At 43.0% G+C, this 23,497-nt stretch overlaps 1 protein-coding gene across 2 annotated transcripts in view; it reads right to left on the reverse strand.

Annotated features, from left to right (window-relative positions):
- Positions 1 to 23,497, reverse strand: part of ATXN7L2 (ataxin 7 like 2) — a 38,861-nt gene that overhangs the window by 9,570 nt on the left and 5,794 nt on the right. For both annotated transcript variants that reach the window (XM_070745126.1, XM_070745127.1), the window contains exons 3-8: positions 20,205 to 20,309; positions 17,733 to 17,937; positions 14,270 to 14,568; positions 8,446 to 8,528; positions 1,232 to 1,482; positions 928 to 1,120 (exon numbers count right to left, since the gene is read on the reverse strand). In XM_070745126.1, coding sequence (XP_070601227.1) covers positions 928 to 1,120; positions 1,232 to 1,482; positions 8,446 to 8,528; positions 14,270 to 14,568; positions 17,733 to 17,937; positions 20,205 to 20,309 — 1,136 coding nt within the window. The remainder of the gene's footprint in view (positions 1 to 927; positions 1,121 to 1,231; positions 1,483 to 8,445; positions 8,529 to 14,269; positions 14,569 to 17,732; positions 17,938 to 20,204; positions 20,310 to 23,497) is intronic.

The following is a 23,497-nucleotide window of genomic DNA, read 5'->3' on the forward strand; positions in this document are numbered from 1 at the left end:
CAGCTTCCGGGGTGGATGGGGGAGGGTGTTTTTACCCTCCCGCCCCAGCTGCAGGGAAGCCTTTGGAGCCTGGGGAGGGCAAAACACGAGTCTACTGGGCCCAGCAGAAGTTGAGAAACAGGCCATTTCCAGTTTCCAGACAGTCTCGGGGGGGGGGGAGCTGTTTTTGCCCTCCCCGGCCACACTCTTTCGGCACCCAAGGAACAAAAGGTTCGCCATCACTGGTCTAAATGCTATTGGGACACTGCAATTGTCGTAAATATGAACCAGCTGCCGAGCATCTAAATTTTGATCACTGAAAAGGTTGTAACTGTGAAACGCGCTCATAAGTCACTTTTCTTCTGTGCTGTTGCAACTTTGAACAGTCACTAAACCAGGGGTCTCCAAACCCGGCCATGTTAAGACTCGTGGACTTCAAAGCTGGCTGGGGAATTCTGGGAGTTGAAGTCCTCAAGTCTTAACATGGCTGAGTTTGGAGACCCCTGCACTAAACCAACGGTTCTAAGTCGAGGATTACTTTTATAGCAGAGAAGCTCCAGATTTGTTAACCCCAATATTCAAGACCTGGTTGACCGAATTAAAGGAACTGTTAATCTCAAAGCCAAGTTCCTTTTCTTTCGAAAGTTACTTCCTGCCCTTCAAAACACCAGCCTAGGTAGACTAGGGGCTTGACATATTGATTTAATTTACACATCGGGCTAAGTATTATTGAACAAGCATAATATCTAGGTTTAGAAATCACGTTAAGCCAAAAAACAAACCATGATCATTTGGAGTGACATGAGAACCTGGGCATCAGAAGACCCATCTCAGAGCTTCCACCAGTACAACACTCCATTCCCCTGAAGTTCCCCTTTTAACATCTGCCAAGTATCTCCACCTATCAAAGCCCCACAGCTACAGGAAGGGACTCGGTCTGCCACTTACTGCCTGGGGATGGGGCCGTCGTGTGGCATAACGGCAATCTAACTTGCGGGAATCGTCCGCGGCATCCTCTTCGCTCTCCTCGCTTGTCACCCAGCCCGTGCTCTTCGTCGCTGGGGAACGGTAGAGGCGGTTGTCAACCTCGCTAGAAGATACAGGCACGTCATCAGAGTCACTCTCGGAGGAAACCCCAGACCTGAAAGCAGCAGGAAGAGGATTAGAGCTGAGCTTTCTGACTACTGAATTCCCAGAAGGTACGGATGGCGGAAGCCGCCGTGTCTGCTCCCTCGTCTCCAACCTGTGTTACCTGGAAAGCGCACAGTGGGAATACGGTGGTTTCGTGTGACAAGAAGCCGCAGGAAAGTTGGTCAGAGCCAAGGAAGTCTGCGAGACGGAAGAGAAGTCCTGCAACAGCCGTTCGCTAGCTATGTCTTTCCTCACTGGACTCTTGTCTTTGGGAGACTCGCCTTTCTTGGTGCTGGCCTTCAGTTCGGCCACTAACACGTCAAAGTCCTTTGAGCGCCCTTGCACCTCCCGACGCTGATGGACAGAATGGATCTGGAGCAACAGACAAGATAGACAGGTTAGATTGATCAGCTGGCTCAGAGAGAGGATGCGATGACAGTCCGTTTTCAAATAAAGACCATCCCACATAAAACCCCATGAGTGGTGTCATCTTATGCAAAAGAGTGTGTGAAATGTTCATCTCCGGTGAACATTTTTAACAAGTCTCCGAGAGACTGGTCCTTATGGTTAGAAAAGCATTATTGCTATTGGGAGTAGATAATCTTTTCTTGGGGTGAAGACCAGATCTGATCCTTTAACAAGCCCAGAGAAGGTCATACTCCAGGGATTGCTTGAAACTGGAATCAAAATGAAGACAAAGCCAAATTTAATATCATTCGATTTGAACTTTCTTTCTTTCTTTCTTTCTTTCTTTCTTTCTTTCTTTCTTTCTTTCTCTATCTATCTATCTATCTATCTATCTATCTATCTATCTATCTATCTATCTATCTATTTATTTATTAGATTTGTATGCCGCCCCTCTCCGTGAACTCGGGGCGGCTCACAACAGGCATAAACAAATCGTACAAATCCAAATAGATTCAAATAAATTTAAATATTTAAAAAAGTTTAAAAAAGAACCCCGATATACTAACAAGCACACACACAAACATACCATACATAAATTGTACGTGCCCGGGGGAGATGTTTCAGTTCCCCCATGCCTGACGACAAAAGTGGGTTTTAAGAACTTTACGGAAGGCAGGGAGAGTAGGGGCAGTTCTAATCTACGGGGGGAGTTGGTTCCAGAGAGTCGGGGCCGCCACAGAAAAGGCTCTTCCCCTGGGGCCCGCCAACCGACATTGTTTAGTTGACGGGACCCAGAGAAGGCCCACTCTGTGGGACCTAATCGGTCGCTGGGATTCGTGCAGCAGGAGGCGGTCTTGGAGGTATTCTGGTCCAATGCCATGAAGGGCTTTAAAGGTTATAACCAACACTTTGAATTGTGACCGGAAATTGATCGGCAACCAATGCAGACTGGCGGAGTGATGGCGAAACATGGGCATACCTAGGTAGGCCCATGACTGCTCTCGCAGCTGCATTCTGCACGATCTGAAGTTTCCGAACACTTTTCAAAGGTAGCCCCATGTAGAGAGCGTTACAGTAGTCGAATCTCGAGGTGATGAGGGCATGAGTGACTGTGAGCAATGAGTCCCGGTCCAGATAGGGCCGCAACTGGTGCACCAGGCGCACCTGGGCAAACGCCCCCCTCGCCACAGCTGAAAGATGGTTTTCTAATGTGAGCTGTGGATCGAGGAGGACGCCCAAGTTGCGGACCCTCTCCGAGGGGGTCAATAATTCCCCCCCCCAGGGTAATGGACGGACAGATGGAATTCTCCTTGGGAGGCAGAACCCACAGCCACTCCGTCTTATCCGGGTTGCATTTGAGTCTGTTGACACCCATCCAGGCCCCAACAGCCTCCAGACACCGGCACATCACTTCCACTGCTTCGTTGACTGGACATGGGGTGGAGATGTAAAGCTGGGTATCATCAGCGTACTGATGATGCTTTACCCCATGCCCTCGGATGATCTCACCCAGCGGTTTCATGTAGATATTAAATAGCAGGGGGGAGAGGACCGACCCCTGAGGTACCCCACAAGGGAGAGACCTCCGAGTCGACCTCTGACCCCCCACTAACACCGACTGCAACCGGCCGGTGAGGTAGGAGGAGAACCACTGAAGAACAGTGCCCCCCACTCCCAACCCCTCCAGCCGGTGCAGAAGGATACCATGGTCGATGGTATCGAAAGCCGCTGAGAGGTCAAGGAGCACCAGGACAGAGGATAAACCCCTGTCCCGGGCCCGCCAGAGATCATCCATCAACGCAACCAAAGCAGTTCCCGTGCTGTAACCGGATCTGAAGCCCGACTGCTGGGGACCTAGATAATCGGCTTCTTCCAAGGACCGTTGGAGCTGGAGCGCCACCACCTTCTCAACAACCTTCCCCATAAAGGGAAGGTTGGAGACTGGACGATAGTTATTAAGTATGGCTGGGTCCAGGGAGGGCTTCTTGAGGAGTGGGCGCACGAGCGCCTCTTTATAGAGAGTTGGAAAAACTCCCCTCCCCAAGGAAGCGTTGGTAATCTCCTGGACCCAGTTCCGTGTCACCTCCCTGCTGGCCGAGACCAACCAGGAGGGACACGGATCCAGTAAACAGGTCGCGGGACTCACAGATCCAATGGCCTTGTCCACTTTATCAGGTGTCACCAGATCAAACTCTTCCCAGACAGGTGGACAAGTACGTGCCCCAGTCACCTCGACTGACTCGTTGTCAGTCGACTCTGTTTCCCAATTGGAGTCGAGATCGGCCCGGATCTGAGCGATTTTATCAGCGAAAAACGTGTTAAAATCCTCGGCACTGCTCTGCAAGGGCTCCCCAACTCCCCCCTGATTAAGAAGGGAGCGGGTCACCCTAAACAGAGCGGCCGGGCGGGATTCCGCTGATGCAATCAAGGCGGCATGGTACGCGCATCTTGCCGCCTTGAGCGCCACTTTGTAAGTCTTAATTAACCGCATCCGATGTTTAACATTTTTCCATTTTTGTCACATGACAGTTCAGAAGCATATTTCAGAAGAGTTCTTAACCTGAGTCCAATATTTGCTGGAAATTGCATGTGGCTTCTGACAGATACTAAATTAAAGATGATTTGCTAAAGCTTTGGCTGGGGGAAAAAACCCTCTGGTTTATTGTTACAAAACAGAGAAAAAGCATATACTATAATATTATGATAACAGTATTACAGTACAGTGATACCCCTACCTAAGAACGCCTCTACTTACGAACGTTTCTAGATAAGAACCGGGTGTTCAAGATTTTTTTGCCTCTTCTCATTTTCTACTTACAAACCTGAGCCTCCAAAACTGTAACCGGAAAAGGCAGGAAGAAGCCTCCATAGGCCTCTCTAGGAATCTCCTGGGAGGAAACAGGGCTGGAAAAGGTGGGGAGAAGCCTCCATGCGGCCTCTCCAGGAATCTCCTGGGAGGAAACACTGCCTCCACCCTCCCTGTGGTTTCCCCAATCGCACACATTATTTGCTTTTACATTGATTCCTATGGGAAAAATTGCTTGTTCTTACAACGTTTCTACTTAAGAACCTGGTCACGGAATGAATTAAGTTCATAAGTAGAGGTACCACTGTATATGCAAACTGTATGAGAACTTATTCAAAGCCATGTTAAGGAGATATATTCATTGTACCTGTAACATGTTTATGTTATGATGTTATGTTATGTTGTGTTAAGAATAAGCATCAGTAAGACAAAGACAAATAAGGTGTGAACTAAGAAAAATATAATGAAACATACACATATCTAATAAAGGAGAATATTTGTAGCTCGAGGTTAACATGAAGGGTCCTTGGTAATAATCTCTGAGATGGATTGTTTTCTTGTAGATGTTTCATTACCTGAACTACTAACTTCATCAATGCTAGGAAGGAGTGCAGTTTGCTGTCAGTTTATATTCTAGAGGCTTGTCCTATCAGTGTAGGTGGAGGTGGTTGTATGAAATTCTTTGGTTGGGTTATTGGCTGTTAGCTCTTTGGCAGTTTCTTGATTGGAGTATTCTTTACTTTATTGTTGGTCTGATGTTAAACTTTAAATTAATCTATGCGATCTGGGTGCTGATTGCTGGTGGAGAAGTGCTTGGGTCTTTGTTTTCTTTTGGGGGGCTGGTTGACTGTCTCTTTTGCAAAGTCTATAGACCCCTGGTTCTCAATTTGATTTTTAATAGGGGCAATTGGAATCTTGTTTAAACCAAGTTAATGGCCTTTTTAGGCTTCCTCCACATGAATAGTTCACTTTTGAATAGGTAAGACTTATATGTCACGGGGTGTGTGTGTGTGAGGATTTTAGAAATGCTTAGGTGGAGCATGGGCAAAAAAAGTTTGGGAACCACTGCTATAGATGTTGCTAATGTCTATGTGTCTATTGATGGCTGATTTGTCAGAAATTCCCTGGTATTTTTGGACTTACATGGCATCTGACCAGAATACCTACGGGACCACCTTCTGCTGCACAAATCCCAGCAGCCAATTAGATCCCACAGAGTTGGACTTCTCCAGGTCCCGTCAACTAAACAATGTTGTCTGGCAGGACCTAGGGGGAGAGCCTTCTCTCTGGCGGCCCCAGCCCTCTGGAATCAACTCCCCTCTGAGATTCGAATTGCCCCCACCCTCCTCGCCTTCCGCAAGATGTTGAAGATCCATCTATGCTGCCAAGGATGGGGGAATTAATTTCTCCCCTCCCTTTTTCTGACTTAAACATATGAGATTGGTGTGATTGTTTTAGAATTGCTAGGTTTTTAAAAAAATAATAACGGGTTTTTTAACATAGTTTATATTGGATTTGTATTCTATTGTATTTTATTGCTGTTGTAAGCAGGTCCAAATCCTTGGAGAGGGTCGGCATACAAATCTAATAAATTATATTATTATGATGATGATGATGATGATGATGATGATGATGATGATGATGATGCTTGGTCTAGGATGGTCACATTATCCCAATTGAAACTATGGTTAAATCTATCTATGTGTTGTGAAATTAAAGAATTTTCATTGTATCTTCGGACTGCTAGTTGTCATTCATGGATACTGAAAGTCTCCTGCCTGTTTGTCCTACACAGTGGTTGTTGCAATGCTTACACTGTCTGTTGTAGATGACTCCTGTTTTTTATTCTGGCATTGTTGGGTTTTTGCTCAGCTTTGGAGGTTTTGAAGGGCTTGCTTGTGTGCTACGTTGATTCCATGTGGTTATAGTAGGTTTCTGAGCTATTCTTGTTATGTGGAAATGTCATTCTTTTTAGGGGTTTGTGTTGGTTGTGCTGTATTGGGTTGAGTGGTCAGGGACTTTTTGATAAAGGTGCATGGATATCAATTTTGTTGAAATATGTTGCACAGATGCTCTGTTTTCTGATGTTCCAGGTTGCTGCTTGGGTTCATCTAAATGAAGTCCTTACGCAGCTTCTATCTAAGCAATCAAGCCACCACAGTGTATATGTTTTGGACCAGTTCCTGACTTTCATATTTATTTCAAACTTAGCATGCATTCATTTTCAACTCTGTTGTATTATTGTTCTACCCTATGCCCTTCTTAAACCCCTCCCCATTCAACTTTCTTATATCTTTCTCCTGAAATATCTAACACTCATTTTCATACAACCGTTCAATGCTTTTATTCCTTCATTCTTTCAACAGGCATTCATTATTCAAACAGAATACACAGTACCCACCGTGTTTCTATCAGTGTTTACACATCTTAAAATTTCTCGATCCATTTCCCCATTTCAATAATCATCCCACCAAGCTCACAAATCCATCTACTTCCTCTAGTTTCCCCCCCCACCCCATTTATGTATAACTTAAAATCATTCACTCCATTTCCTTGTCAAACATAATTGCCACATTCACACTGCTCCCTGCATCATACACTCTAACATTCCCTGCAAATTATTCTGTTCTCAGTTAACACAGCATCATCTGCATACAAACGTGCATGTATATTCATGCGCCCAAACCAACACTCCTCTACTGTCATTGCAAGTGTTCCTTATACATTTATCCATCCATACATTAAGCAACCTAAAGAGGTCCTGTATCCTTGTCTTATCACCAATTATGGTTGACTCATTCCCCAAGCATAATATTTATTTTAATAAGTTTTCTTTCCATCATATACCTCTCTTATCACCATCAGTAAATAATCTTCTACTCCATATTTTTATTAAAAAATGTTGAATGAATATCCACATTCATTCAAGCTGATTCACTTTATCATATATTTTACAGTCTGAATACCACAACTACCACACACAATCAAAGCACATCCACATCAACACTGTATACAGAGTGGAAGAGCTTTGATCCCATGGTGGAGACCATCATTTGGATTTTTTAAATTTCCCATATGAACATCCCTGCAACAAGATATCTTGAGGAAGACAGAATAGCACCTATACAAAGACACCTCCGCACTGTTCCAATGCGAAGACAAAGCAATTATTTTCGCATGGAAATACAAGATCACTTCCTAGAGATCTTGAGGACAGACTGTCATTAAAAACAAAGGAGGATAGTCTCTTGAAAAGAAGAAACCTATCCCACTAGAAAGTATGAGAGCAGCAGTCATAAATGCAGTTGCTGCACTGCATTTTTCATCCAATCAATAGAATAGAAGAGAATAGAAGAGAAGAGAAGAGAAGAGAATTCTTTATTGGTTAAGTGTGATTGGACACACAAGGAATTTGTCTTTGGTGTATATGCTCTCAATGTACATAAAAGAAAAGATATATTTATTTATTTATTGGATTTATATCTTTATAAATATATTTATATTTATTTATTTGTTCATTTATTTTTATATATTTATATTTGTCAACAGTCATGAGGTACAACACTTAATGATTGTCATAGGGTATAAATAAGCAACCAGGAAACAATATTAATACAATATCCAACATTTGCTCTGGCCCTAAGTATGATTGAGATGTGAATGAATGCGACCTGGGTTTTAGATTGGTTTTAAATTTTATAACTCTTTTATAATTGGGCTTCAGAATTGTTCTTTTGTATTATTTATATGTTGTGACTTGTGAGCAGACCTCACTCTTTGGAGAGTGGCTGCATATAAATCCAATTAATTAATTGATTGATTAATTAATTAATTAATTGGACTTATAATTAATTAATTAATCAATCAATCATAAGGATACAAGCAATAAGTTACAGTCATACAGTCCTAAGTGGGAGGAGATGGGTGACAGGAATGATGAGAAGACTAATAGTATTAGTAATGCAGCTTTAGTTAATAGTTTGACAGTGGTGAGGAAATTATTTAGCAGAGTAACGACGTTCGGGGAAAACACTGTTCTTGTGTCTTGGTGTGCAGTGCTCTTTAGCGGCGTTTTGAGGGCATCACTGAAGAAAGCAGGCTTACATCACATAGCATCTTACCTTGCAGGTTAGTAACCGAGTGCAAACTTTCTTGGTTTCAGGGTTCACCACGCCACACTGGCGGTTTAAGTCACATTCTTTCCCTGTGGGAAGAAATCCAGAATGAGATGCCAAAGAGTCACATTTCTGTAGATCCAATGACAACAACTTCCTCACCCAATAACTCAGTTTTCCTTTGATTTATGAAGGCAGCCCCTTATTGTAAAATGCAGTACAGGCAGTCCTCAAGTTTATGACCAAAGTTGAGCCAAGTGCCAAATGAGAAAAGTTGTTAACTGAGTTTTGTTCTTTTTTGCCACAGTTGTTAAACAAAACCCTGCAGCTGTTATGTTAGTAACCCATTTCTTAAGTGAATTTGGCTTCTCCGTTGACTTTGCTTGGCAGAAGATGGCAAAAAGGGGATTATGTGATTTAGCATAGCATAGCAATAGCATTTAGACTTATATAGTGCTTTTATATCCCCTTCTAAGCGATTTACAGAATCAGCATATTACCCCCAACAATCTGGGTCCTCATCTTACCCACCTCGGAAGGATGGAAGGCTGAGTCAACCTGGAGCCGGTGGTGAGATTTGAACTGCTGAACTACACCTGCAGTGCTGCACTCTAACCACAGCGCCACCCCGGCTCTTCCAGGTGACTCCTGGAACCCTGCAACCATCATACTTATGAGTCAGTTGCCAAGTGCCTGAATTTTGATCACGTGACCATTGGGGATGCTGCAATCAAGACCCCTTCCTCTGTTTACAAGATGCAATGTGTGGTTGTGAATGAATTGGTTGACTGTTTTGATTATATATGGGATTTTAGTAGTAACTTTTAATTAATTAGATTTGCTGCTGTGTTGTTTTTGTACTCTCTGAGCCGCCCCGAGTCTTCGGAGAAGGGCAGCATACAAATATAATAAATTAATAAAAAATAATAATAAATAAATAAATAATAATAATAATAATATCTAAAAATCGAGCTGCAAAGACTCTGGCATAAGCCAGTGAAAGTGGTCCCAGTGGTACTTGGCACGCTGGGCACAGTGCCAAAGGATCTCAGTGGACATTTGAAAACCATCGGAATTGACAAAATCTCCATCTGTCAATTGCAAAAGGCCACTTTACTGGGATCGGCAAACATAATTTGCCGCTATATCATGCAGTCCCAGGTGCTTGGGAAGTGCCCAACTGGTGATGAAATATGAAATCCAGCATAGTGATCTCGTTTGCTGTGTTGTATTGAATAGAATAGAATAGAATAGAATAGAATTTTTATTGGCCAAGTGTGATTGGACACACAAGGAATTTGTCTTGGTGCAGATGCTCTCAACGTACATAAAATAAAATATACATTTGTCAAGAATCATGTGGTACAACACTTAATGATTGTCATAGGGGCCAAATAAGCAATGAAGAAGCAATATTAATAAAAATCTTAGGATATAAGCAATAAGTTAAAGTCATACAGTCAACATGGGAGGAAATAGGTGAAAGGAATGATGAGAAAAACTAGTAGAATAGAAGTGCAGATTTAGTAGAAAGTCTGACAGTGTGGAGGGAATTATTTGTTTAGAACAGAACAGAATATTAGAATAGAACAGAACAGAACAGAATATTAGAAAAGAACAGAATAGAAATAGAAATAAAAATACTCTGCTAAAGAAATAATTTCCTCAACACTGTCAAACCATCCACCAAGTCTGCATTACTATTACTAATCGTCTTTCCCCATCATTCCTATCACCCACCTCCCCCCACTTATGACTGTATGACTGCAACTTGCTGCCCGCCTCCTTAAGACCCTCATTAATATTGATTGTTTCCTGGTTGCTTATTTGATCCCTCCGACAATCCCCAAGTGTTGCATCACATGATTCCCGACAAATGTACCCTTTCTTTTACCTACATTGAGAGCAAATGCACCAAAGACAAATTCCCCGTGTGTCCAATCACACTCGGCCAATAAAGAATTCCATTCTATTATAGAATAGAATAGAATAGAATTTTCACTGACACCTATATTTTCATTGACACCTATATTTCAAAAACAGAAGGGCCATTATTCACTGTTTGTTGTCAGAGGTGCATTGAAATACAATTCTTTATGTAAGTGAATGGCATGTCTCATTTTGTATTTGTATATTTATTTTCTTCCTGATCTTTGTTTTATTTTAAGGATTAGCCTATGGGTGAAGTTTTATGATTGGATAGAAAATGAATATATAACTGAAATTAAACTAGAATGATTAAAAGAAAAGAAAAGGGGGAATAAATGGAGGGAACCCAGATGGCAAAATTAGATTTTTGAAGAGGTAGCATTAGATTAATAGTATATACCTAGAATAAAGAGTAATAAGGATAGAAATGATATAAACAAGGAGTTTAGAAGTTGACACCGGTAATTTAAAGACGTATGGGAATATATTATATCAGTCTCTTAAATGTTAGATGTGTTAGATTCACTCTGGGGAAGCCTCTAGAGCAGTGATGGTGAACTTATGGCACGGGTGCCACAGGTGGCACGCGGAGCCATATCTGCTGGTATGCGAGCTGTTGCCCTAGCTCAGCTCCAATGTGCATGTGTGTGCCAGCCAGCTGATTTTTGGCTCACATAGAGTCTCTTGGATTTTTGGGGGGTTTCCAGAATGTCTCGGAGGGATGGAGGAGGGCATTTTTACCCTGCCCTGGCTCTAGGAAAGCCTCTGGAGCCTGGGGAAGCCTTTGGAGCCTACTGGGCCCATCAGAAGCTGGGAAACAGGCTGTTTCTGGCCTCCAGAGGGCCTCTGGAGTGGGGTGAGGGAAGCTGTTTTCGCCCTACCCAGGCATTGAATTATGGGTGTGAGCACTCGCGCATGTGCGATACCGCACGCAGATGCTTTTTCGGCACCTGAGGAAAAAAAGGTTCGCCATTATTGGCTTACAGCAGTGTTTCCCAACCTTGGCAACTTGAAGATATCTGGAGTTCAACTCCCAGAATTCCCCAGCCAGCATTCGCTGGCTGGGGAATTCTGGGAGTTGAAGTCCAAATATCTTCAAGTTGCCAAGGTTGGGAAACACTGGCTTAGAGGGTGAATGTGGAAGTAGAAAGGGAGGGGGAGAAGAGAAGGAGTGGAGGGAAGTAGGAAGGAAGAGAGAAGGATAAGGAAGTAGAGGGAGGAGATGGAGACAGAGGGAGGGGAGTGTAAAGAAAAGATTGTGTACTGATGCTATTGATATGTTTTGGGGTACAGTGGAACCCCGACATAAGAGCTGCTCTACTTAAGAGCAACTCGAGATAAGAGCTGGGAGGGGAGAGATATTTTTGTTCTACTTACAAGCCCAAATTCGAGATACAAGCGCCAAGGAGCTGTCTCCTGAAGCCAAACGCTAACTTCCGCGTTCGGCTTCAGGAGACAGCTGCGAAGCGGCGCGCGTGTTTTAAAAGGTTGCAGCCGGCCTGGGGGGCTCGGGGGGGGGGTGCTTGCAGCTTTCTTTCTTGCTCTTTTTCTTTCTCTCTTTTACCTTCCCTTCCTCTATTTCTTCTTTTCTTTCTCCTTCCCACCTTCTTCCCTCCCTCCCTCCCTTCACTCATTCCTCTCTTACTCTCCCCTTTCATAAGTTTCCTTGCTTCCTTCCTCTGTTCCTGTCCCTTCCCCCTTTCTTTCTTTCTTTCTTTCTTTCTTTCTTGCTCTTTTTCTTTCTCTCTTTTACCTTCCCTTCCTCTATTTCTTCTTTTCTTTCTCCTTCCCACCTTCTTCCCTCCCTCCCTCCCTTCACTCATTCCTCTCTTACTCTCCCCTTTCATAAGTTTCCTTGCTTCCTTCCTCTGTTCCTGTCCCTTCCCTCTTTCCTTCCTTCCTTCCTTCCCACCCTCCGTCCATTCATTCACCCATTCCTCTCTTGATCGCTTAAAGCCGGTCCCTGGTGCAAAAAGGGTTGGGGACCTCTGTCCTACAGGATTGGGTGGCAGAGAAGTTGAACATATGTAAATTTAAAAGTTTAAGAAAGTTTACAAGTTAAGTGAAAGAAACTTCATTATTCATTTATATGTACATGTACATTTCTTCATTAAAAACATGTCTTTCTGCATAATTTAGACTAACTTTGTGAGTTTTTTGAGGGCTGGAACCAATTAAAATTATTTACATTAATTCCTACGGGGAAAAGTCGTTCGAGATAAGAGCTGCTCGACTTAAGAGCCCAGGTCCGGAACGAATTAAACTCGTATCTCGAGATACCACTGTATATGCATTGAGGTATATATGGAAACGATGTGGGGAAAAAATAAAGAAATACAGTATTTTTTTTAAAAAAGGGTTAGCCTGTCCATATGTTTTGGGTAGACATTGAATTGACATCCTTTTTGTCTTTGCCCAGAATTGTAATCATATTACAATTGTAATCATATTACAATTCTGGGCAAATTGGACAATTCCCGGGTGGTGCAGTGGTTAGAGTGCAGCACTGCAGGCTACTTCAGCTAACTGCTAGCTGTAGTTCAGCAGTTCAAATCTCACCACCGGCTCAACGTTGACTCAGCCTTCCATCCTTAAGAAGTGGGTAAAATGAGGACCCAGATTGTTGGGGGCCATAGGCTGACTCTGCAAACCGCTTAGAGAGGGCTGTAAAAGCACTATGAAGCGGTATATAAGTCTAAATGCTATTGCTATACGGCTTTAACTGAAAAGAGAAATCCTTTGGGGGCTTGGAAAGACCATACCCTTTCCCCCAAAAAACTCACTTCCTCTAGCTGTTGAGTAGCTCACATCACATATCCTCATTGTAATCCAGCGCCTAAAAGTGAGCGGATACATGCACTATTTTTCTCCCTTCCCATCCACTCAGGTGCTTTTGGGACAGACGCTCAACCTCATGGAATTAAACTGGACAAACTGGTTTTGCACAGGAGATACACTGGTTTTGCAAAAATTCCAAAGCGGTTATGACACACGCCCTTTTTTGTTCTGACAAAGGATGAAGTGAGAAAGGTGATAAATATACATGGAAAGCTGGCATCTTACAAACCTTCAGGATTACTAAGGAAGCAAAAACTTGCAAAGAACTTCCTTTCAACTTTGCCCTATGACCTAGGTAGCCACCCATTCTTCCTCACATATGAAGTGCGGGATGGGTTTATGGGAAATGTTTTGCTTAGGAAATGCAGTGATACCTTGTCTTACAAACTTAATTGGTTCCGGGACAAGGTTCTTAAGGTGAAAAGTTTGTAAGACGAAACAATGTTTCCCATAGGAATCAATGGAAAAGCGATTAATGCGTGCAAGCCCAAAATTCACCCCTTTTGCCAGCCGAAGCGCCTGTTTTTGCACTGCTGGGATTTCCCTGAGGCTCCCCTCCATGGGAAACCCCACCTCCGGACTTCTGTGTTTTTGCGATGCTGCGATTTCACTGAGGCTCCCCTCGCTGGGAAACCCTACCTCCGGACTTCCGTTGCCAGCGAAGTGCCCATTTTTGTGCTGCTGGGATTCCCCTGCAGCATCACAAAAACACAGGAGTCCGGAGGTGGGGTTTCCCATGGAAGGGAGCCTCGGGGGAATCCCATCAGCGCAAAAACGGGTGCTTCGCTGGCAACAGAAGTCCGGAGGCGGGGCATCCCAGCGGCGGCGGTGGGTTTGTAAGGTGAAATAGTTTGTAAGAAGAGGCAAAAAAATCTTAAACCCCGGGTTTGTATCTCGAAAAGTTTGTATGACGAGGCATTTGTAAGACGAGGTATCACTGTACAGCTATCAAACCAAGTTTCCTTTTTACAGTGCCACCCATGAAAAAGACACTGTTATGTAATCCTGAGGGGTTACATTGCCTCCAGCCAGAAGATTACGCAATTAGAAAGGCAACACTCACGAGATATTTTCTTCATAGACTTTACAACACCCGGTTCTTTCTCACTCAGGCTAGAAGCATTCTCCAGTTTCCTGTTCAAAATGTCAGCTGTTATTACGGAGGTGCCGCCAGCTTTGGTTGATGTCAGAAGATCTTTTGGTGACGCCAGTAAGGAAGGTTTGCCTAGAACCTCTTTTGCGTTAACTGAAGAGTGTTTGGCAATGGCAGTGTCAGAAAGCAGAGCGGGAGCTTTGATTCCATCTCCATCGGACTTTGGAAGGCTGGAGATCTTCTCTAGGTTCACCACAGGCACAAACAAGCTGGAGGACAAAACAGCACAGGTGTTTTGGTGTTTAATTTTATTAAATTTATTCAACTTCTATGCCGTCCAATCTCCGTAAGACTCAGGGCGTCTTACAACAATAAAAAACAATAATAATAAAAAGAAGTCAAATATTAACACTAATTATTAAAACCCCATTATAAACCCCAACTAAAATGATCCCTTATAAAACCAATCTAAAAAAACAACGTACATACTAGTCAAACATAATTCGGGTGTGTCAGATATTAAGATTCATGGCCCCAAGGCCTGTTGGCAAAGCCAGGTCTTAACATCTTTTCGAAAGGCCAGTAGAGTGGGAGCAATGTGAACATCGGGGGAAAGTTGGTTCCAGAGAGCTGGGGCAGCAACACAAAAGGCCCTTCCCCCGTAGTCCCACCAACCTACATTGTTTAGTCAACGGGACCCGGAGAAGGCCGATTCTGTGCGATCTAATGGGTCTCTGGGAGCTATGTGGCAGGAGACGGTCCTGTAAATAGTCAGGCCCTAAGCCATGATGGGCTTTATAGGTGATGAGGTCAAACCCAATCTTTTGACATTTAGTTTCGTCTAAATTCCCAAAGGAAGTAACCTGAAGGCCTTGCAAAGACCTTCATGATGGTTGAAGATCTCTACCAGCAAACTCTTGCAGCAGCTTCATTCACAAAGCTGCCTTCCTCATTTATTAGCATTGTATTTATGGATTTTAAAAAAAGAAGCAGCAGCAGCATGTAATTGTTGCAGGAGAAGGCTGCCCAAATAGAAGGGATGCAGGAGAAAATTAAGTAAAGACACAAAAATAAAGCTCAGCTTCCAACAGATGGTAAAACAAGTCTGTGAAAAGTGGGGAGCACTAACAGTGATTAACTTCGCACATGATCCTAGCAACACAGTCTTCTACATCACTTTCAGCCTTCAAAAGACCAATCCAAGAAAAACCACTTTAGAACATTTGCCATCATACCTTACGTTGTATTTAAATACAACTCACCAGTGTATTTAGTAAATACACTGTTTTAAGTGTACTAGATAAACATTTTGCCATCACAGTTCACCTTGTTAGTAATATGCTCCATTTCAGTAAATAGACTCTGAAACCAAAAATTGGGTCATCTGAACTCAAGGGAGCAATCGTATTTTCTCACTACACGTCAAAAAAATTCCAAACACGGTTACCTTGTTAATGGAATTCAACCTTAATCATTAAATAAATGAACAAGCTTCCATCTACAATGCAGGAAACAGATTATTGTTTTGACTGTGCATTTTTAACTGCCGCGTGCTAGCTTTTCCATGCAACATTTCCATTAGCATTTGTAGTTAAATAAATAAAATTAATTAGTTAATAAAAAGAAGTCACAGAAGTATCAAAATGGCATGAAGGGAATACACAGTACAGTGATCCCTCGATTAGCACGGTCTCGATTAGCGCGAAACGCTGCAACGCGGTTTTTCAAAAAATATTAATTAAAAAATAAGTCCGCGCTAGTTCTCTCTCTCTTTCTCTCCCTGTTGCCGGCGTGGTATATGAGAGAGAAAGAGAGAGGCAGAGGTCGGGCGCATTACTGGGAGGTGGAGGCGGCGTGGGGACGCTGGGTGCCGGGGACACCGAGGAGGGGGTGGACGTGGCCTCTCAGCTGCAGAGCCGAACAAGGGCGGAGGCAACGGCGGAGTCCGGCGCTGGGGCCATGCGGGGCCGCTCATCCAGGGGGGCGTGGACTGGCAAGTCGCCCTCCTTTCTCTTTCTTTCTCTCTCTTATACCACACTGGTAACAGGGAGAGAAAGAGAGAGAGCAGAGGGCACCTTGCCGGTCCACGCCCCCCTAGATGAGCGGCTCCGCATGGCCCCAGCGCCGCCCAGGCAAAGGGGAAACCCCAAGATCGCTTGCCGCTTGCCGTATTGCAGCGAAGGAGGCGAAGCAAGGCTCCAAGCTGCAATACGGCAAGCGGCAAGCGATCTTGGGGTTTCCCCTTTGCCTGGGCGGCGGGAAGACCAAGGGAAGGTTCCTTCAGCCGCCCAACACCTGATCCGCTCCGCAGCGCGGCAGCAGCGAGGAGCCGAAGATGGGGTTTCCCCTTTGCCTTTACCCCATCTTCGGCTCCTCGCTGCTTCCGCGCTGCGGAGCAGATCAGCTGTTGGGCGGCTGAAGGAACCTTCCCTTGGTCTTCCCCGCCGCCCACACGCAAACTCCACCATCTGCGCATGTGCGGCCATGAAAAAAATGGCGCGCATGCGTAGATGGTGTTTTTTACTTCCGCACCACTATAACGCGGAAATCGATTAGTAACCCCCGCGCTAATCGAGAGATCACTGTATTCCTTTTCTTGCATCATTAACACAGTACGTGGGCTTATTTATTGCTCTGATTTCTTCTGGAGTTGCAATCCACTATAAAAGAAGAAAGTTAAAAAGTTTAAAAAATTAGAGCCCTGTTTCAAAAATCACCTTTTCGGGAACTATCTGTAGCAAATGTGACCATAATTGTGAATCAACCTAAGAATGTGCAAAATCTTTTTATCTGACCATTTCAATTGGAGAGGGGCGGCATACAAATCTAATAAATAAATAAATAATAAATAAATAAATAAATCTCAGAACATCCTAATCAGGTGTGAAACCTTTGTTTCAAGTGCAAAATGAGTTTCACACTCAAATCAGTGTTGTTCTAAGCATCAAGAGTTCACAAATCGCTAGAATAGAAATCTTCAAAGAATGAAATCTTATATTTGCATGAAATATAAATCTTACAGAACAAGAATATAAATAAACCCCAGAAGTATTTGCAGGTTCCCTGTCACCTCAGAATGTATTGTAAGTTTTATTCTTCATTCATTCATTCATTTTCTATAGCTGTGTGGCTCAATTTTTATAATAATCCTGAAGGAGATTGTTTTTCTTACCGCACTTCAAACAATCAACAGATAGCTAGGATTGCTTTCTCTAAAGCAGTGTTTCCCAACCTTGGCAACTTGAAGATATCTGGACTTCAACTCCCAGAATTCCCCAGCCAGCATTCGCTGGCTGGGGAATTCTGGGAGTTGAAGTCCAAATATCTTCAAGTTGCCAAGGTTGGGAAACACTGCTCTAAAGTATGAATGAGCTGAGATCTTCTCAAAGGGAATGGTTGGACTCATCTCCTGAAGAACCCCAGGCCCTCTTACCATAGGTTGTCCTTCGGCATCTTGTCTGTCTTCTCTGGCACGTGCTGGGTTTGATTAAAGAAGCTCTGGGTTTTTTCCCTCCATGATTTGGTGGATCCATGACTGCCACCCACAATGGGTCGCCCATTGACTGCATGACACTTCTGCAAATTGGATGAAGGCTGCACCCGACCACAGAGTTTGCCGAGAGGTCCATGGCGTCTCTCTATGTGGGAATAACAATGCTGTTAGCCAGAAAGCTTGCCTGGAGAGTGAAGGAACCTGTGAGGCAGCAATCAGATTGCAAATTGCAGGTCTGCCTTGGGTATGAATTGGGATAGGTACAACAATAAGCCAGGGCCTTTTAAAAGCATATTTTCCATAAATTAGCCCCTGTTATTCTACTACAAATATGTTATGATTCTCAATCTCTTTCATTGTTGTTGTTCTCTTCCCAAAGCTACTAAATGATAAAAATAATGCAAGCAACGTAAAAAAAATGATAACAGGTATTTTAGCCTGTTACAGCCTTTAGCTCACCTCCCAGTCAAAACTGAATCAATGGATCCCAACAGACCAACTAAGTCAGAGAGAGGTTATGCAATTCTGCTATTTCATTCTAGTCAAAAATCATTTAGGTAGTTTTCACTGCAAAATTCTGGATCTTTCCTTTTCTTATCCACTCACCACCCCAGCTGCAAACTTGATTTTAAGTATACAATACTGCCCTAGGAAAGACCTGTTATTACTAAATTTGAACTTTCACCCAGAACCTTAGAGCCAAAGTACATCGCAGCATCTAGAACTGACTCTAGAGTTCCCAAAATTCAGAAGCACATTTGTACAGCTCTTCAGGTTTACTAAATCATGTTTAAAGCCTCTTCCTGTTTCTCAGCATAACTCTGTGCTGCTATTTACTACAAGTCACTTCTAATCTTGATTTCTGATTATTACATGGTTAAATCCACATAGTTTTCCTGACCTTTTTTCAGAAGCTTCATTGCTGAAAGAGAATGATAGCCCCAAAGTTACCCAGCTAGCTTTATCCTAAGGCAGGAGGACTAGAATTCATGGCCCCCCAGTTTCTAGCCTGGTGCTTTTAACGATTGCACCAAGTTGGCTTTTTTTGCTGGCAACCCTCAAAGTGCACCTTTTGAAATTTGTCCCATATAGCTGTGAGACAAAATCGAGGTTACTCTCTCACTTTCCTGTTAGTTAGGGCAGGGATCTCCAACCTTGGCAACTTTAGGACTGGGAGTAGACTTCAACTCCCAGAATTCCTCAGATAGCATGCACTGGCTGAGGAATTCTGGGAGTTGAAGTCCACAAATCGTGAAGTTGCCAAGGTTGGAGACTCCTATGTTAGGTAGTAATGCTCATTAACTGTACATAACCAACCACCAAGATACAACCATGGGACTCATAGAGTTTTATTTGGGTGGCTGCCACTAGCAACATATACAGGATTATTTTGTCCTTCTAGGCATGATTCATAAAGACTAGGCCCTAGCGTATAAATACATAACAGAAATAAAAATGAGATTTCTTCCATCATATAATTTGGAGTGGTATATGTGGTTGTCCATGGAAACACTGAGCAGATCCAACCTATCTTGCTTCAGCAAGGATACTGTGTGATGTGGACTTCTGCTCACATCCTGCAAACTTCTGTCATTCTATTTACCCATTTGCCTCTTATTTGCCAACAGGCTAAATTGCAACTTGCTAAGTTGCCAAAGGGCTTCAAATTCAGACCCTTCCCTTGGCTTGCTCCAACTCAGAACAGATTTTGATAGCGAGCAAAGAGATTTTGATAATCCTCATGAAATGACTACTTCCCTTCATCTCTCTCCAGGCAACAGTCCAGCTCTGGATAAAGGTAGAAATTTGAGATGAAGGTAAATAATTAACAGATGTTTGCTGAAGGAAATTTCTTACATTTAATTTCCTTAGCCGAATTTTGAGATCACAAAAGGAAAAAACAGCTGGAAATAATGGCCAAACATAAATTTATCTCTAAAAGTTAGAATTTGGTAGGAGGCAGCTATGCCAGCTGGGAAGGGAAGGAGCTGTAATGCCACTTGCAAAGTATTAGATGGAAAGGGGGTCAGTCAGATGTACAATTCAAGCCAAGCACTATTCCAGAAAATAGTGGCTTTTACCATTGAAAGATTGGCTCTGTTGGATGCACATAATTATTCTTGTCTTTCATGCATATATTGCAGAAGTTATGCAGAGATGCAGTTTTGGCCATTTTCCAGCTGCCTCCCAATCTTGGGATAGCAAGTAGCAAAATATCACCTTGAGAATAACTCTATCAGAATGTATCCTTGCTCACTGAGAAGCAATCCTAGGGAAGAGGAGCTTCCCTAATTTGCAGGGCCTTTTTGGCACTGCCACCCTCACCTCCGCCCCCAGGCAGAAGCACTACTCCCAAGTAAACTTCCTGAGAGACTACAGACGTTCAACTGGCACGTTGACTGCCTAGCTTACCGCAGTGCTTCTGAAAGGCTTGAGGTTTGACCACTTGGCCACAGTGGTTACACACGACCAGGTAGAACTCATCATGAGCCGGGCAATGACCAAAGATAGACATGTCTGAAAGGACAAGAGATGTGAGCAATGAGAGCACACTCAGGGAACAGGCTCATGCCACCCTGTTTAATTTTGCAGTCTAAGAAACACGTAAGCGAACCTATGAGCAAAATGAGAGGCCCAGCCTATTAAGTCAGGTGAACGAACCTCTGTGTGCAGCTGAGCTACAACTATTAACACCCTTCTTACAGTTTCCGTGGCTGATAGAAACTGTAAGAAGTGGCAATTCAGCAACACCTGGGGAACCACAGACTCTCTCTCTCTCTCTTGACTTAAAAGAATAGAGAGGGAAGCACGGGGCTGAGAAGAGAAAGTTGTATTTTTGTCACAATTATTTCATAACACTAGCATTTCTGCTGCACGAATCCCACCAACCAGTTAGGTCCCACAGAGTGGGTCTTCTCCGGGTCCCGTCAACTAAACAATGCCGCTTGACGGGACCCAGGGGAAGAGCCTTCTCTGTGGCGGCCCCAGCCCTCTGGAACCAACTCCCCCCAGAGATTAGAATTGCCCCCACCCTCCTTGCCTTTCGTAAGCTGCTTAAAACCCACCTCTGCCGCCAGGCATGGGGGAACTGAGATACTCCTTCCCCCTAGGCCTTTACAATTTTATGCATGGTATGTCTGTATGTATGTTTGGTTTTATAATAAGGGTTTTTAACTGTTTTAGTATTGGATTATTATTATATGCTGTTTTATTGCTGTTGTTAGCCGCCCCGAGTCTGCGGAAAGGGGCGGCATATAAATCCAATAAATAAATAAATAAATAATTTCAGTCAGGCTGAGTGTGTATGATTGTGTAACAGTTAGGTTTTTATAACAATGTGTTTTAAATTAGTTTTTTTTAAGTTTTTAACATTAGATTTGTATATATCGTATTGCTGTTATATTGTGAGCCGCCCAGAGTCTTCGGAGAGGGGCAGCATACAAATCTAATAAATTATTATTGTTGTTGTTGTTGTTGTTATTATTATTGTTGTTGTTAATGAAACTGCCAGTGCTTGCAAGGTACATTGTTTGGTTATAATCAGTGGTTGTTTATATCAAGTCAGGCCACTGGTCCAGCTAGCCAAATGCTCTTTGCTGAAACTGGTTAGTCGTCTCATGAGGACAGGAGTTACAAAGCTGAATAGCAGAGCCTATACTCTGTTACTTAGCAGAAGAAGTGCCTAGTTTTCAGCTGAAAGGCTACATGACCAGTATCTTATTAAAGCAACATTCCCCAACTCATCCGTTTTGATTACAATTCTTACGATATCCTGATAATACCAGCCAGTGATAATGGGACTTGGAAGCAAATGTATATGGAGATCATTAGCTTGAAAAAAGACAGCTCTAATGCTGGACCATCAAACTAGGCATTCCAATCTGTAGGCAATTATTTTTATATGTTGCTAACATTTAGATTGATATTTTCACAAGTGGCTATTTACACTCACTGAGTGATGTGGCCTCCAGATCTAGTCTGGATGTTGCCTCTCCTTGCTAATATGGGCACACATTAAAAAAACCAAAACCAAAAGGCGACAGAACAAATGGCTATCATCTGGCAAAGGGGATTCTCGCATGCTGTCCTATGCTCTGCAACATTGGGAGCAAGCAGCCCCACCTCCTAGCACAGCTGGGGTAGCAGCAATGGAAAACAAAGAGTCACAGAGAGGCTAGAAAGCAATGAAAAGACCCAGGGCAGCAGGGCAAGAAAGAGAGGGAAGCTGCCAAAGAGGAGGGAGGGACAAGGCCCAACTAACTGCAGACTATCCAAGGGCTTGGCTGGTTCAAAGTGATTGCGAAATCTGAAAACATTCTGGCTTGGGTGTCCCGTGTAATTCACATTTCCAAAGAAGCAGAAGGAGCTGCAGGAAGAATTTAGGGTATGAACGATCTAATCTGGAAAAATAGCAAAAAAAATAAAATAGCAATAGCACTTAAGACTTATATATACCACTTCACAGCCCCCTCTAAGCAATTTACAGAGTCAGAAAATTGCCCCCAAACAATTTGAAAATGATTTCAGTTCCTGATGTCATTGCTGATGTCAACATTCTGACCTGGTAGGCAAAGTCGGCTCTTCTATGGCACGTGGACTTCAACTCCCAGAATTCCTGAGTCAATCACGCTAGCTCAGGAATTCTGGGAATTGAAGTCCACATGTCACAGAAGAATCAACCATGCCTGCCCCTGTTCTAGTAGGACTTTAATCTATGTCTGTAGCCTTTTCTACTCTAATAAATAACAGGACTTCTTTAGAAACACATGTGTACACACACACAGGGACACACAAAATAGAGGAAGCTGTCTGATTTCTTGGCAGAGAATACAGACAGTTATTGGTATTAACAGAGACTGGACTTGGATGAGTTGGATTTGATTTTATCTCTTCTAGCATGGGTTCTAGCATAGTTTTCATTTAATATTTATTTCGTAGGTCCTGGTTAAAATACTCAACTGATGGACAGACTATGATTGATATTTGAGGTCAGCAAAGAACAGTCTGAGAACATATTGGGCTCCTCCCTGCAGGTTTGACTCATTTGCATGAGTCATCTGGAGTCTCTATAAAAGTCTATTTAACTTCATTTTAAGAAATGCTCAAGATTGTATAATACGAATATAAAGGGAAACTATGGACAAACGATCTATAGGCAAATAGTGTTGGGGCTTATGCAACCTCATTTTATTAGAAATCATAGAGATGAAACCATAAAAAGAGAAACTTTGAAACTAATTTAGGTTATCCCAAATCTATGGAAAGGTCATCTTAATTGTTTGGTCAATAAAAGGGCTACAGAGGCAAGACGAGAAGATTCAAGACAAAAATCTACAAACCAATTCAGGTTTCAAGGAAGATATACTGTATCTTCAAGACTATATTGATTTCCAAATAAATTGTAGGAGCATTCCTCCTTTTTACCATAAGATATGGCAAGTTTCATGCCACAATTAGAAAAAATCCATCCTTTTTTAAATGGGAAAAAAAATTAACTGTCCCTGAAATTCAAGAATATAATCATAGAACAGGACACTTTTATCACAGCTGCCATCCATGATATAGCAAAGCAGAAAATCCCAGTATCAAATCTTTTGGCCAGGATTTGTTCTACGAATTCTCTTCCCCACAAATCTGGTGTCATGGAGAAATTAGAGTTGGTTGTCATAATGCAGCAAACCCTATTGTGGCTGTCACTCAAAGTT

This window comes from Erythrolamprus reginae, chromosome 3 (genome assembly GCF_031021105.1).
Source record: "Erythrolamprus reginae isolate rEryReg1 chromosome 3, rEryReg1.hap1, whole genome shotgun sequence".
NCBI lineage: Eukaryota > Metazoa > Chordata > Lepidosauria > Squamata > Dipsadidae > Erythrolamprus > Erythrolamprus reginae.